Source organism: Miscanthus floridulus, chromosome 15 (genome assembly GCF_019320115.1).
Source record: "Miscanthus floridulus cultivar M001 chromosome 15, ASM1932011v1, whole genome shotgun sequence".
Taxonomy (NCBI): domain Eukaryota; kingdom Viridiplantae; phylum Streptophyta; class Magnoliopsida; order Poales; family Poaceae; genus Miscanthus; species Miscanthus floridulus.
Window position 1 is genome coordinate 47,114,554 of NC_089594.1, and position 13,147 is coordinate 47,127,700.

Here is a 13,147-nt window from a genome sequence, read left to right on the forward strand (position 1 = left end):
TGGCTTGGCGACCGAGGTACCATGGCTAAGGTGAAGAAGAGAGTACTTGCATTGAGTCAAGGTACTAATCAAGCTATGAGGAGTCATATTGTGTTGAGGATCAAATCATTAGTGGAAGTGACTTGAAGCCATGAAGGTGAACTCATAAGTATGGAAATGGTTCAAGTCACATAATCAAGGTATAATGAGAATGAGGAAAACATATTCGATAATAGAAGTTTTCAATTGCCAAATGAAGTGGCAACCAGCTCAAAGACATTTACATTCTTTTATGCTTTGCATTTGAGTTTAGGAAAAGTCGTACTATAAAGAGGGATTCTAGTATAGTTGGTCAACTATGCAACCAGATGCTCAAAACTATAGATCTATATCCTCTTATCCAGCCAAAGCAGCCAGCCAAAAATCTCCTGATTCTACCTGTTTTGGCTAGGGCGGCAGTGCCGCCCATAAACGACCATTAGGACCCAAGAGGTATAAATACCATTTGGGCCAGCCCACAGCATAGAGCCATCTTCTCCAATGGTTCAGTTCGAAACTGAACAGACCAAAGCTCGCCTCTCTCTCCTCCATTGTTGCTCCTTCATCCCTCAAGCAAATCCTTGATTCCAACCATCAAAACTTGAGAGAAAAGGCAGCAAAACTCGATTGGAGAGAAGATCCACTGATTCCCAAAGTCTAAGAGCATTTGGTTCATGTTTGGCCAGGCGGTTTTAGGGTTTGTTACTCTTGGAGCTTGCTCCTAGCCGGCTAGGCGTCGCCCTTGTGCTTGCCAACTCGTGTGGCAACCTTGGGAGGTTTGTAACCTCATCCTACAGCTAAGAAATTACCCTATTACTTCAAGAATTCATTCTCTTGATTTGAGAACAAGGGCAAGGCAAGCCTTGGTGGCAAGCTAATCCTTTTGTGGATGCCTCAACAACATGGACTTAGGCAAGCCTTGGTGGCGAGCTGAACCACGGGATAAATTTTATGTCTCGTGTGCTTCACTTTGTGTTCTTACTGGTTCAACTCTTTGCTAGCTGTTGTTAGGGTTTCGTAGCTCGATCCTCTCTTGTGTGAGATTTCTATGGTATCTAGTCTTCGAACTGGATTTTGTCTTTCTGTTGCAGGATTGAGCAGTTGAGAGGGTCAGGTTACTATCTGTGAAATATTAATGTTGTCTGCTTTATTTTTGAAGAGCAGTAGTGCCACCCTATAAGGCTGGCAGTGCCGCCCTCTGTTCTAATAGAGTTTTGAGTTGAATTTTTATAGGCCTATTCACCCCCCTCTAGGCCTCCTAGGCAACATCAAGGTCCTTTCAGATAAGGATTATCACAGAAGGTCCAATGGTTTGAAATCATGGCTACCCAAATAGTATTGATGAATGACGTGCGACGTCCATTTTCGTCTTGTGGGCTCCTGGATTCCTGGGTAGACACGCGTGTGGGTGGCGTCAGTAGGTAGTTCCAACAGGGACATCGCCTCATGGCCCATGATGAGGTGAAGTTGAACCGCCCACCCACACAAACGTGCTAGTGGTCATGGGGTGTGGGGATGTTCCACGGCCCCCAAACTATAGAAGACACAAGGACGCAAGAGGGAAGGTTATCTGCTACCTTCTATGATCATCTACCTTCCCTCCCTAGATCTCCTCCTTCCATCCCAAAGCTTTTGCCCTCCACCCTACTATGCCCTTTGCACCACCGACACGTCCTGCAAGGACCAGACACATCCTACGAGGACCAAGACAACACAGTGGATGAAGTCATTCATCGACCACAAGGTGTTCGATGAGCTATGACTGAACGCGGTGATCCTAGAGGCCACCAATGTGATTGGGTGGAGAGTCCCACCGAGAAATGAAGTGGAGCCGAGGCCGAAGGAGAATTAGGTTGTCTCTTTCACCCATTTCCACTCTTTTGGGTTTGGGGTGCCGGTGCACCCTTATACCGGTGGTTGCTGTACTACTATAGGCTCCACCTCCATGACTTGACCCCATAGGGGATCCTCCACCTCTCTATCTTCATGATGCTGTGTGAGGGCTTCCTAGGATTCCCTACCAACTATGAGCTATGGCGGTCTTTATTCTGGGTGGTTAGCTCAATGCTCAAGGTGTCCATCTTCCTCAGATGGGGGGGGGCCTTGATCCAACTTCATCCCAGAATTGAGGACATGTACCTAAGCCTTGACCGCTACCCTTCCGTAGACTTGGGGTGGCAAAAGTGGTGGTTGTACATCCCTAATGAGAGCCCACTGTTGCTGTCTTATTCTCCTGACCGACTGCATGATGACTTCCTAGAGTCATGGGAGGGACTACCACCTCGGGAGGACACGCAGGGTGTGCCCTACTTGTTGGATGCGATCAAGGACCTGAAGGGCTAGGGCTAGATGGGGACGAGAGTGATCTGTACCTTCATCGGTCATCGAGTCCTCCCCTTGAAGATGAGGGCACCACCACCTGTGGGAGTTTTGAGGCCCGATGTACCCTACAATCGAGTCAAGGGTTACCATCCGTGAGGATGACCTATACCAATGGGTGATGAAGGTTACGGTGGAGTACACGCTAGATCATGGTAGGGGGGAGTCCCTGGAGGCCTTCAGCACTGGCCATCCTCCACCGATAGATGAACCCTCTCATCGGCGTGGTCTCACACCCGCAGCCAATTCCTCCTGACGAGGTGATTTTTTCATGTACGGCTATTCATGTTGTTTCTCTTTATTAAATTAACTAGAGTATGCAAGCAATGCCCACGCTAGTATTTGTGTTTATGTTGCTTATTAATTTAACTAGTATTCAGAAATTGCCTACTTTCTCAATAGGTGGACGTGGGCGTGATGGTGTCCCGAGGATCGTTGGCCTAGGAGCTGAGTTCTTCGTCCACGTTCACGCTCAAAAAGCGGCCCCGGGAACCATCCCCCAGTGGGGGCAGCCACCAGCGATGATTCCATCCCATGCTGCTCTAGACAGTCTAGTGAGTCATTTGCCTTCTCAATCAGATCGCTCTCCCCCTTATCCTATGGGCTTGAACTTGGCTTGCATTGTGCAGAGAGACGGAACATCGCCGCACGCCATCACTGAACTTGGCTTGAACATTCTACTTGTGACAACCATTAACAATTTTCATGGTATGACCTTATGTAAATTTAGAGTAGCACCCATAGATATATATAATTCAAACTAGAGTAGAAGTTAATGGAGCTATAACCATTACAATTTCAACAGTTAATTGAGCTTCCTTAGTTTTCACAAGTAGAATGTCAGTGAACAAGTGGTAGTGATCATCATTGGCATTAGTAGCAACATGTGCAACTTAAACATGATTGGCCTTAGTGATGTGAATGATGGACACAAAGCATTGATTTGCTTTCGATGCCTTCCTCTTGTTTGGAACCAAATGGATAACTTGGTTGTCAATAAGGAGAAGACATAGAAAGCAAACATATGAGCTGCATCCTAATACATCCAACAACCATGTAGACATCATTGGCGTAGGAATGTGGCCTCAAATATGTTACAAGTTTAAAATACTATAAGGACTCACTAGTGACACTGGAGCATACGAAACAGAAATATAGAATCAAGCAAGCACTGGACAAAAAAAAGCTTAAGGCAAAAACGAAGGGCTTGTATGTTTGCCTAGACAGATAGGTATAATCAAGCAAGCGCTGGACAATTAACATGCCTAGTTACACACAAACATTTACAGTAAGAACACTGAACATATGCAGAAAACCAACCAGTGTCACCTCCTAGTTCTTTTCATCAACATTGGCCTAACCAGATCTGCAATGCTACAATATTTCTTGTATACCTCATGTTCAAGTAAGGACCAAAACAGTGAAGCGAATAGGAAAAGGCGAGAAAGGAGACTTGCGGATCGGATCTGTTGCCTCTGCCGCAGCACACAATAGACACGGACGCCAATGCCACCGCGCTCCACTGGGAAGACCCGCTGCTTAGCCTCTAATAGGACGCCTGAGCCACCACAACACACCGGGGATCCCCTGCTGCCGCCACACCGCAAGTCCAACGGGCACATATTTGTTTCCACTTGTAGAGGATACATCCAATATATAAGTCAACCTATCCACGTAGAGGACATATATTACTATTAGGACTCCAAAGACATGTCAACACAACCATGCGTCTAGCACAATGGTGAAGACAATCTATTTGGTCTCGGGTTCAACTCCTAGGTCTTATGATTTTTTTGAGTTTGAATTTATTAAACCGGGCGGCAACAAGTGACACGCAAGCCGTCGGGTCTCGCAGGTCGGATGAAGATAGAGAAAGATCCCATAGGTACACGTGACACGTAAGCTGTCGGGTCCTAAAGGTTGAATGGTCCCATAGGTACACGTGACATGCAAATCGTTGGGTCCCACAGGTCAGATGGACATGGAGGACGGTTCCACAGGTACACGTGACACGTAAGCCATCAGGTCCTACTGGTCGGATGGTGAAGGGTCCTATAGGTATATGTCGGATGGAGAAAGGACCGAGCAGAGACTTTTATGGCAAATTGTAATCGTTACGGATGAGTAACTGCAGGTCCCACAAGTACACGTCGGATGGAGAATGGTCCCATAGGTACACGTCGCATGGAGAAAAGGACCGAGCGAGAGACTTTACAACGAATTGCAAGCATCACGGATGACTAACTGTAGGTCCCATAAGCACACGTCAGATGGAGAAAGGACAATGTGGAGATTTATGATGAAGTGTCGTTCGTTACAGATCGAAAACTTCATCACAGATTTGTAATTAGTTCAATGACGAAGCCCTAGTCATCACAGTTCTAAAGAGGATCGTCACAGATGAGTCGCGCGAGTGATCTGTAATGAAACCGTATGCTCTTCTATGACGTTTCTTGTGACGATATCTGATTTCGTCATAGATAGCGAGGGTTGGAGGATTGTCATTAAGATTTTTATCATGGAAGTGGATATTTCTAGTAGTGATTGGTCGTAGGTTCCTCTGAAGCTTGGCAGCTGGTTCTACTGCACGTCGTGGTGCTAGGGCGGTTGCGCGGCGCGACGCTGGGACCGAGGCGGCGGCGGGCGGCGCTGGAGCCGGACGTTGGTGGTGGAGCGGTGTAGTGCTTCGGCCAGGTGCTGGCGGCGGGTGATGGCACCCTGGTTTCTTCTATATGACAGCTTGATGCTCTATGCGTCAGATGAATGAGTAGAGTCGATGGGACATGAGAGAAATAGGTCTGCAGTCGACAATCAAATGGGCCTCGAGTCTGATGAGCTATGTCCTAATAATTAGACAAGCGATGCAAATGAACCTACAACCCGAACGCGAATGCATTGGTATTTTAATATAAAATCTATAACCGATTAGCATTAGTATTCTCCGTGCAATCCCTGCAATTATAGTACTAATAAATATTTATGTAAATAAATATATCAAAATCATGTTCTGGTTTCACAGCTACGTTCCAGGTATATCGTCTAAATTATCTAGGGACCCTGTTCCACTCTTCGAATCAATAGTCCCGAAGAGATATACCCTCATGAACCGGGGACTTAAAATTTTCGATCCACGTACCCGTTTCTAGTACCCGGAACTTTGTGACACTGGTATGAACCAAACCAAAATAAATTGAAAGCAGCGACATCTTCAATCCGCTGTCCCTCAACTTCTAATGTATAAATTAAGTAAATAAATTGTAAAATTATATTTACACAAATAAATGATTTCTCCTTTTTTGAACACAACTCTCATCCATGAGCATTTATTTCTTTTCGGTTGTAACCCACGATCATACAGTCTGTTCATTTCGTCGTAAACGATCAGTGAATTATTTACTGCTGGCTGGTTTAGTATGAGGGAAAAATATTATTCCAGCTTATAATCTACGATCGTATACAAGCAAGCGAACAGACTGATATTTACTAAGTGACTCTAAAATACTATCAGCCTGTTCGTTTGGCTGTGGCTTATCGTAAACGATCATAAATTTACAGCCGGAACAGTATTTTTCTCTCACACAAACTAGCCAGCAATATTTTTTTATGAACCAGCAACGATATAAACCAGCCAACCGAACCGGCTGTATATCATCTTGGCCTCTTGGGTCAGACCCATTAACTCACCGTGAGCCCTCAACAGCCTCTTTCCAGCCCACGAGGTATCCGAAAACAAGGGCGCGTTTAGTTGCCGCCTGAATCGGTGCCGCCGTAAAGTCAGGCGCACTGTAGCACACTGTAGCTTTTCGTTTGTATTTAGTAGTAATTGTCCAATCGTTGATTAATTAGGCTCAAAACGTTTGTTAGTTTTTGATTTCGTCAACATTTAGTACTACATGCATGTACCGCAAGTTTGATATGATAGAGAATCTTCTTATTGCATAGTGTCAAAATTTACATTTTGGATAACTAAACAAGGTCCAAGCCGATTCGTCAACAAACCAATCATGGCCCCCATAATGAATCCACGCTCTCTGTGGTGTCATTCTGCGGCGCCTGCTTCTGCAGCTGCCAGTGCAGTCCAGGGGAGCCGCGTCCGGTCCGCGGGTTGCCTTCTCTTGCTAGCTCACCCACTCGCTCCTCGCAGTCGCAGCAGCGGACGAGCCGTCGAGGGAAACGCAGCGCGCCGCCAATCATCCCCCTCCTCTGCCCTGCCCTCTCCTCCCTCCCGGCGCCAGCTCGACGCTCGGCCCCGCGGGCGCGATCCGTCACCACAGATCCGCGGCCCCCTCCCCGAGGCCTGCCTGATTGCCCCATGCTCGGGTAGGGCTTCTCAGTTTTCCCTTTCCCCGTGGGCCACTCGACCGGCCGACGCAGCGGAAGGGCAGCCCCGGCAGTGGCCGCGAAGCGAAGCGACGCGACGCGCGACCCTCACAGAAGCGGCGTGCGGCGACCGGGACCGGCTGGTGGCGGTGAATCCGCGCCGGCGAATTGAATTCCGGCGGCGAATCCCCTCCTCTGGTCCTGTATCGAGCCCTCGCCGTCCGCGCCTCCTCCATCTCGTTGCCGTTCTCGACGGCCGCTGATCCAACGGTCCAACATCGGGCTTGCCCAACAGCCCAAGGTATGCCAAGTTGCAACTTGCAAACCCTAGCTTGCTGGTTGTTGCTGTGCTCTACTGGACAGCACGGGTTGGGCTAGAATTTGTGCAATTTTGCCTGTTGGAATTGATGATTCATTTGCCAATTGTTGATTTATGGCATATTTTCTTTGTATAATTATTTGAGTATGAGGAACACAGGCATTGCAAGTTTCGAATTTTATTTTTTGCATTCAATATATTATTACGAGTTCTTCTAAATATATCGCTATATTTTTAGCTTTTTTATTTATACTTGTATGTATACCGAGCTGTTCTTTGGATTATATATCCAATTATATATTGGAGCACTGGTTTGGCATACCCTAAGTTAAAGTCCTGCTATAACCACTGCCATTGTGTGCATTTTTGGTGTTATTCATTTCATGGAATATGGATCATCATAGCACTTGGTTCATTCAATTTCCTTTTGTTCATTGTGGATATGGACATGAATCTCTATTTTGCTCTTCGAAGTGAGTGCAACTGTAGCTTCATGTCGGTATGTCATGTCTTGCAATCATATACCAACATGCCACCTATGTTAACATAGCACCTCTTAACTTGTGTGCAGTGTTTCACTAGTGATGGCAGAAGTTCAGGATGGCCATTATGATTCGACGTCACAGCCCACTGACAGCTTGCGTGTTGAGCCTATATATGAGTCGTTCCTATGCCCGCTTACCAAACAGGTTATGCGGGATCCTGTCTCTATTGACAGTGGTGTTACGTTTGAACGTGATGCCATTTCGAAGTATTTCAATGAATGTCTTAGCAGTGGGAGGAGGCTTGTCTGCCCTGTAACTAAGATGGAGCTCAGCAACACGGAGTTAAATCCAAGCATAGCTCTGAGGAACACTATTGATGAATGGATGAATCGCAATGAGGCGGCCAAACTTGACGTCGCTCGTAAGTCATTGACTTCTGATAGCACGGAAAGTGATATCCTACAAGCACTCCAGTATGTTGATGAGATATGTCAGAGAAGTCGATCCAGTAGGCAGGTTGTTAGAAGAGATGGATTGATAATCATGATTGCTGACTTGTTGAAGAATAGCAGTACGAAAGTACGGCAAACGGCACTAGAGACTCTTAGCTCCATTGCAAAAGATGACAATGACAATAAGGTTCTTTTCTTTTGATGCTTAATTTGTTAGCAGATCTTAACTTTGTAATATCTTTTGATGCTTCAGATCTTAACTTTATATTATCTTGAAACATTACCTGCAGGTTGAGATTGCTGCTGGAGACAATATTCGCACAATTGTAAAGTTCTTAAATCATGGGCAGACTCAGGAAAAGGAACAAGCTGTGTCTCTGTTGTTTGAACTTTCAGAAAATAAGGCTCTTTCAGAAAGAATTGGCAGTGTTTCTGGAGCTATTCTTATACTTGTTGGCTTGTCAAGCAGTAAAGTAGAAAACTTTCTGATTGTTGACAGAGCTGAGAAGACATTGGAAAATTTAGAGAGCTGTGAAAAGAATGTTAGACAGATGGCTGAAAATGGTAGATTGCAACCCCTTCTGAGGCTGCTTCTTGAAGGTATGATTCTTTCATATGTACATGTTTCCTTATCACAACAAAGTGATTTTGTACTCTTTTACAGCTGTAACATTATCAGTGCCACCCAATATTCTCATTAACACTGTTGCATCTTCATCCCATCAATAGTAGCATGCTATGGAACATGCATTTATAGTTCCTTAGCTGTGTCTGCAGTTAGAAGTGTCTCCCTGTTTCACCAGGTTCACCTTTAAGTTCACTAAATTCGTAATGGACATATAATTGTTGTTGTGTGTGCTATTTATCCAATAGACATGGTCACATGAAGAATATATTAGCACAAATGATAAATTATAATGTATGTGATTGCCTGTGCGTTGCAACCGGAGCAATAAAAAAAAATTCACATCAACTTTGATGTTGTTTGAGAATCCTTGCCAAACCAATATTAAGACATTGAGGGATTATGACCATTTGATTTGATGCTAGATGTATTCACTGTGATGTTTTTTAAGGGAACTTATCACCGAGTGCATTGTGCAACATAAAACTTCATATCACCAATTATGCAATCAATATTGCTCTATAAACCTTAAGGTCCCTGATTAAAATTTGGTACCAAGTTACTTTCAAAAAAAAATTTGGTACAAAGCTGAGAAAGCTCTCGCTACAACAATTACCAAGCTACAGTTGCGAAGTTGCTTCCCAACTTTGCAACAATCTAGCTGGAGATTTTTCCTCTCTTCACAATCCAAATCAACACAAGGGCCCCTGATAATGACTACAGTACATTACAAGCTGCATTAAGTTGTACAGACCTGTCAATAACATACATAATAGAATGGACGCATAACAGCATTGTTAACTATATATAGTGACATGGTTGCTTACATATGTTAGAAGATAATTGCACAAAGTGCAACCATAGTATCACCATGTTATATATGGCATTCAGTTGCTTTCTTCCATCATTGTTGTGTTCAATAGCCAGTTGCTTAGAGCAACTTTAATCTTTGGAAAATAGAACTGTGCAAAGATGATGCCACATCAGAGTGTCTGACTTAGCACATCTCACTCTAATGTATAGCGAAGAAATGTGGGACCCACCATCATGTATAAACAAGTAAAGAATATTTCAACCGTACCTATCACTTGCCTGGCACTCTGGCCGCTGGTGCCGGTCTTCTTCGGGTTTCTCAAGAACAAAATGAATCTTTATGTTAGGAACCAGTTGCTTATTCTAGCTTTGGTGCAAAAAAATTCTTGGCTAGCACGGGTGCTGCAGTGTACTGCACCTCTGCTGTTTCTCTCTCTCTCCCTTCTTTGCACCACCTTAGTAACAACACTGGAGCTGCCCTTATTGTGTGCTGTTTGCAGGTTCACCTGACATGCAATTATCTATGGCTGCATACCTTGGAGAGCTTGTTTTAAGCAACGACATTAAGGTACTTGTGGCACAAAAGGCTGGCTCCACACTAGTCAATATCATGAAAAAAGGGAATAGAGAGGCCAGAGAAGCAGCTTTGAAGGCATTGAACCAAATTTCATCTTATGATGCTAGTGCAAAGATATTAATTGAAGCAGGTATTCTTCCGCCTCTAATCACAGACCTCTTTACTGTTGGCAGTAATCAGCTTCCAATGAGATTGAAGGAGGTCTCAGCGACCATTCTTGCAAATGTTGTGGCATCGGGTGCACGTTTTGAGTCCATTCCACTTGATCATAATAGGCAGACCTTAGTGTCTGAAGACATTGTTCACAATCTGCTTCATCTCATAAGCAACACTGGACCTGCAATTGAGTGTAAGTTGCTCCAGGTGCTCGTTGGTCTAACTGATTCTTCGACATCTGTACAAAATATAGTTGATGCTATCAAAAGTTCAGGTGCTATTGTCAGTTTAATTCAGTTTGTTGAAGCACCACAAAGGGAAGTACGCATGAATTCCATCAAGCTCCTGAATAACATATCACCTTATATGGGTCAAGAACTTGCTGATGCTTTTCGTGGAAACTTTAGTCAACTCAGCAGCTTGGTCAAGGTCATTGTTGATAACAATGGTATTTCTGAAGAGCAAGCAGCTGCTGCTGGCCTTGTAGCTGATCTTCCCATGCGGGACTCAGTCCTCACCAGACGTCTTCTTCAAGATGGGGCATTTGCAACAATCATTAAAAAAGTTACAAGAATCCGACAAGGGGAGATTCGTGGGGGGCGTTTTGTTAACCCATTCCTCGAGGGTCTAGTTAGAATAGTCTCCCGGATCACATTTGTCTTGGATGATGATCCAGATATCATTGCTGTTGCTTGTGATTACAATCTTACTTCACTCTTCACTGATCTGCTTCAGATGAATGGGCTTGACATTGTCCAGATTGTCTCTGCTACTGCGCTAGAGAAACTCTCACAGCAGTCAAAACATCTTACGAAGATACTGCCTGCTCCCAGCCCAGGGTTGTGCTTTTCAATATTTCCATGCCTCAGCCAGAAGACTGTAGCAACTGGGGTTTGTAGAGTGCACTGTGGGATTTGTTCTGCAAGGGAGAGCTTCTGTCTCTTGGAGGGGAAGGCAGTGGAGAAGTTAGTTGCTTGCTTGGATAATAATAATGAGAAAGTAGTCGAAGCTGCTCTAGCAGCGCTATCCACTTTACTGGAGGATGGAGTGGACATTGACCAAGGTGTCATGGTGCTGTGTGATGCAGAAGGAATCAACCCGATACTTGAGGTATTGTGTGAGAACAGAAATGAGGCTCTGCGCCAGAGAGCAGTGTGGGCAGTGGAGAGAATCCTGAGGATGGACGAAATAGCATATGAGATATCAGGAAACCAAAATGTTGGTACAGCCTTGGTGGAGGCCTTCAGGCATGGTGACTATAGGACAAGACAAGTTGCAGAACGAGCATTGAAGCATGTAGATAAGCTGCCCAATTTCTCTGGGATATTTTCTAAGATGGGAGCACAATGACGATGTTACATGAAAGTAGTCGAATTCTATTTGACACATGGATTGCAGATCCACATGAGGCGCAGATGAACACAGGTAGATTGGCTTGTGTTCCCAGCAGGCCTTCATTGGTTTTGCTGACCCGCACTCCAGATAGATGGTGTAGCAATCTGATTGATCGAAGAATTGAAGCATAGCGCGTGCTGTATAGTGTATATTTCTACCTTAAACTTGTCTGTACTTTGGAGATTTGTCAGATTCATAGAATAGGTTGCTATCCCTGTTGTGTTGAGACAATAAATAACGCATAACCCCCGGCTCTGGGTGGAAAAAAGGAAGAAATGTGAAGTATTTGCATCAGATATAATTCATGGTTTTCTGGTTGAGTTTGTTGCGAGATGCGATGTTGCATGGCATGCTATCCTTTCCAGTCCAGCGTGGTATTCACACTTGGTATCGTATTTCTCACCATGAGATCATCTCATATAATCAGATCATCTCATATAATCATGGTTATGCACTTGTGCAAATGATTTTTTAATAAGAATCCAGGGACTACTTTAAGACCGTGCTCCAGCCAAGTCGCTGGCAACTGCAAACAGAGTATAGGAGTGAGCACCAAGCATTACAAGGTCGTCTTCCACCGAGAGGATTTTACCCATCTGTCAAAGCATGTGCTACTTTGTTACATTCTCTAGGAGCACCAACTATCAAAGATTTCAACTCCCTGATGACACCGCCCAGGATTGATAGGTGAAATATTCTTCATGTAATGCTTGGTTTTAAGCAACAGACGCCCAATGCCCAGCTATATCGCTGCTTTGACCCCTTTCAAGCTTGCCCATATTTCTGTGTGCAACGGTGAGATAACATGATTAATTTCCCCAGCTCCAGATTGGATTACATCGCCTTAGTCATCCCAGATCATATATCCCCAGGTCCTGGTCATTTTTTCTTTATCAAAGGAGTCATCAACATTCAGCTTGAGGAATCCTTGCTCAGGTCTTTTCCTGGAACGCCTCAGCCTGCCTTTCTGTGATAGTGGCTACTGTCTGCACTTCTACTACCCTCTTCCCCTGGTTTATTCCTTTAAAACCACCAATTGCTTAAAAACAGCAGGACCTTCAGTTGTGTCGGCTGTTTTAGCTCAATAATGTGCATCACCACATGGTATGCCGAACCTTTTCCAGCTAGCTGCTCCCTCACCCCTCAAGATTCAGTTCTCTCCACAGACCACACCTGTTTTGCATATGTACATTTTTGAAATAAGTGTCCTCCATCTTCATCCAATCAGCCACACACATGGCATTTTATGTCAAGTTTAACACCTCTTCTTGCTAAGTTGCAGTTTATAGCGAGGGAGTTATGTGCTGTCTCCAGATGAACTGTTTTACTACGACACTTTAGGTTCCAAATTTTCTGCAACCCACTATTTGCTGCCCGTTCCCCTGCACTTGTGGAGGTAACCCCTGCCTGACTGGACCTTTGCTTGTTGTCATCACAAAAGAGCCTTTGTGCTGATTTAACTGAAAAAAAGTCCTTGTCATCATAGTGTCATGCCAGGATATCTTCCCTACCTTCATGTGTACTGGTACAAACAGGATAGTGTTCGCATCTTCCTCCTAGAATGTTTCTTCAACAAGAGCGTGATTCCATTTACCAGGAACTCATATC

General features: G+C 44.6%; 1 protein-coding gene across 1 annotated transcript; it reads left to right on the plus strand.

Annotated features, from left to right (window-relative positions):
• The first annotated feature begins 6,449 nt into the window (after positions 1-6,449).
• LOC136506810 (U-box domain-containing protein 43-like) lies at positions 6,450-11,864 on the plus strand. The gene is made up of 4 exons (XM_066501711.1): positions 6,450-7,018; positions 7,608-8,160; positions 8,264-8,573; positions 9,912-11,864. Exons 2-4 carry the CDS (start codon positions 7,621-7,623, stop codon positions 11,492-11,494), a joined length of 2,433 nt encoding a protein of 810 aa, XP_066357808.1. The 5' UTR covers positions 6,450-7,018; positions 7,608-7,620; the 3' UTR covers positions 11,495-11,864.
• Positions 11,865-13,147: the final 1,283 nt, after the last annotated feature.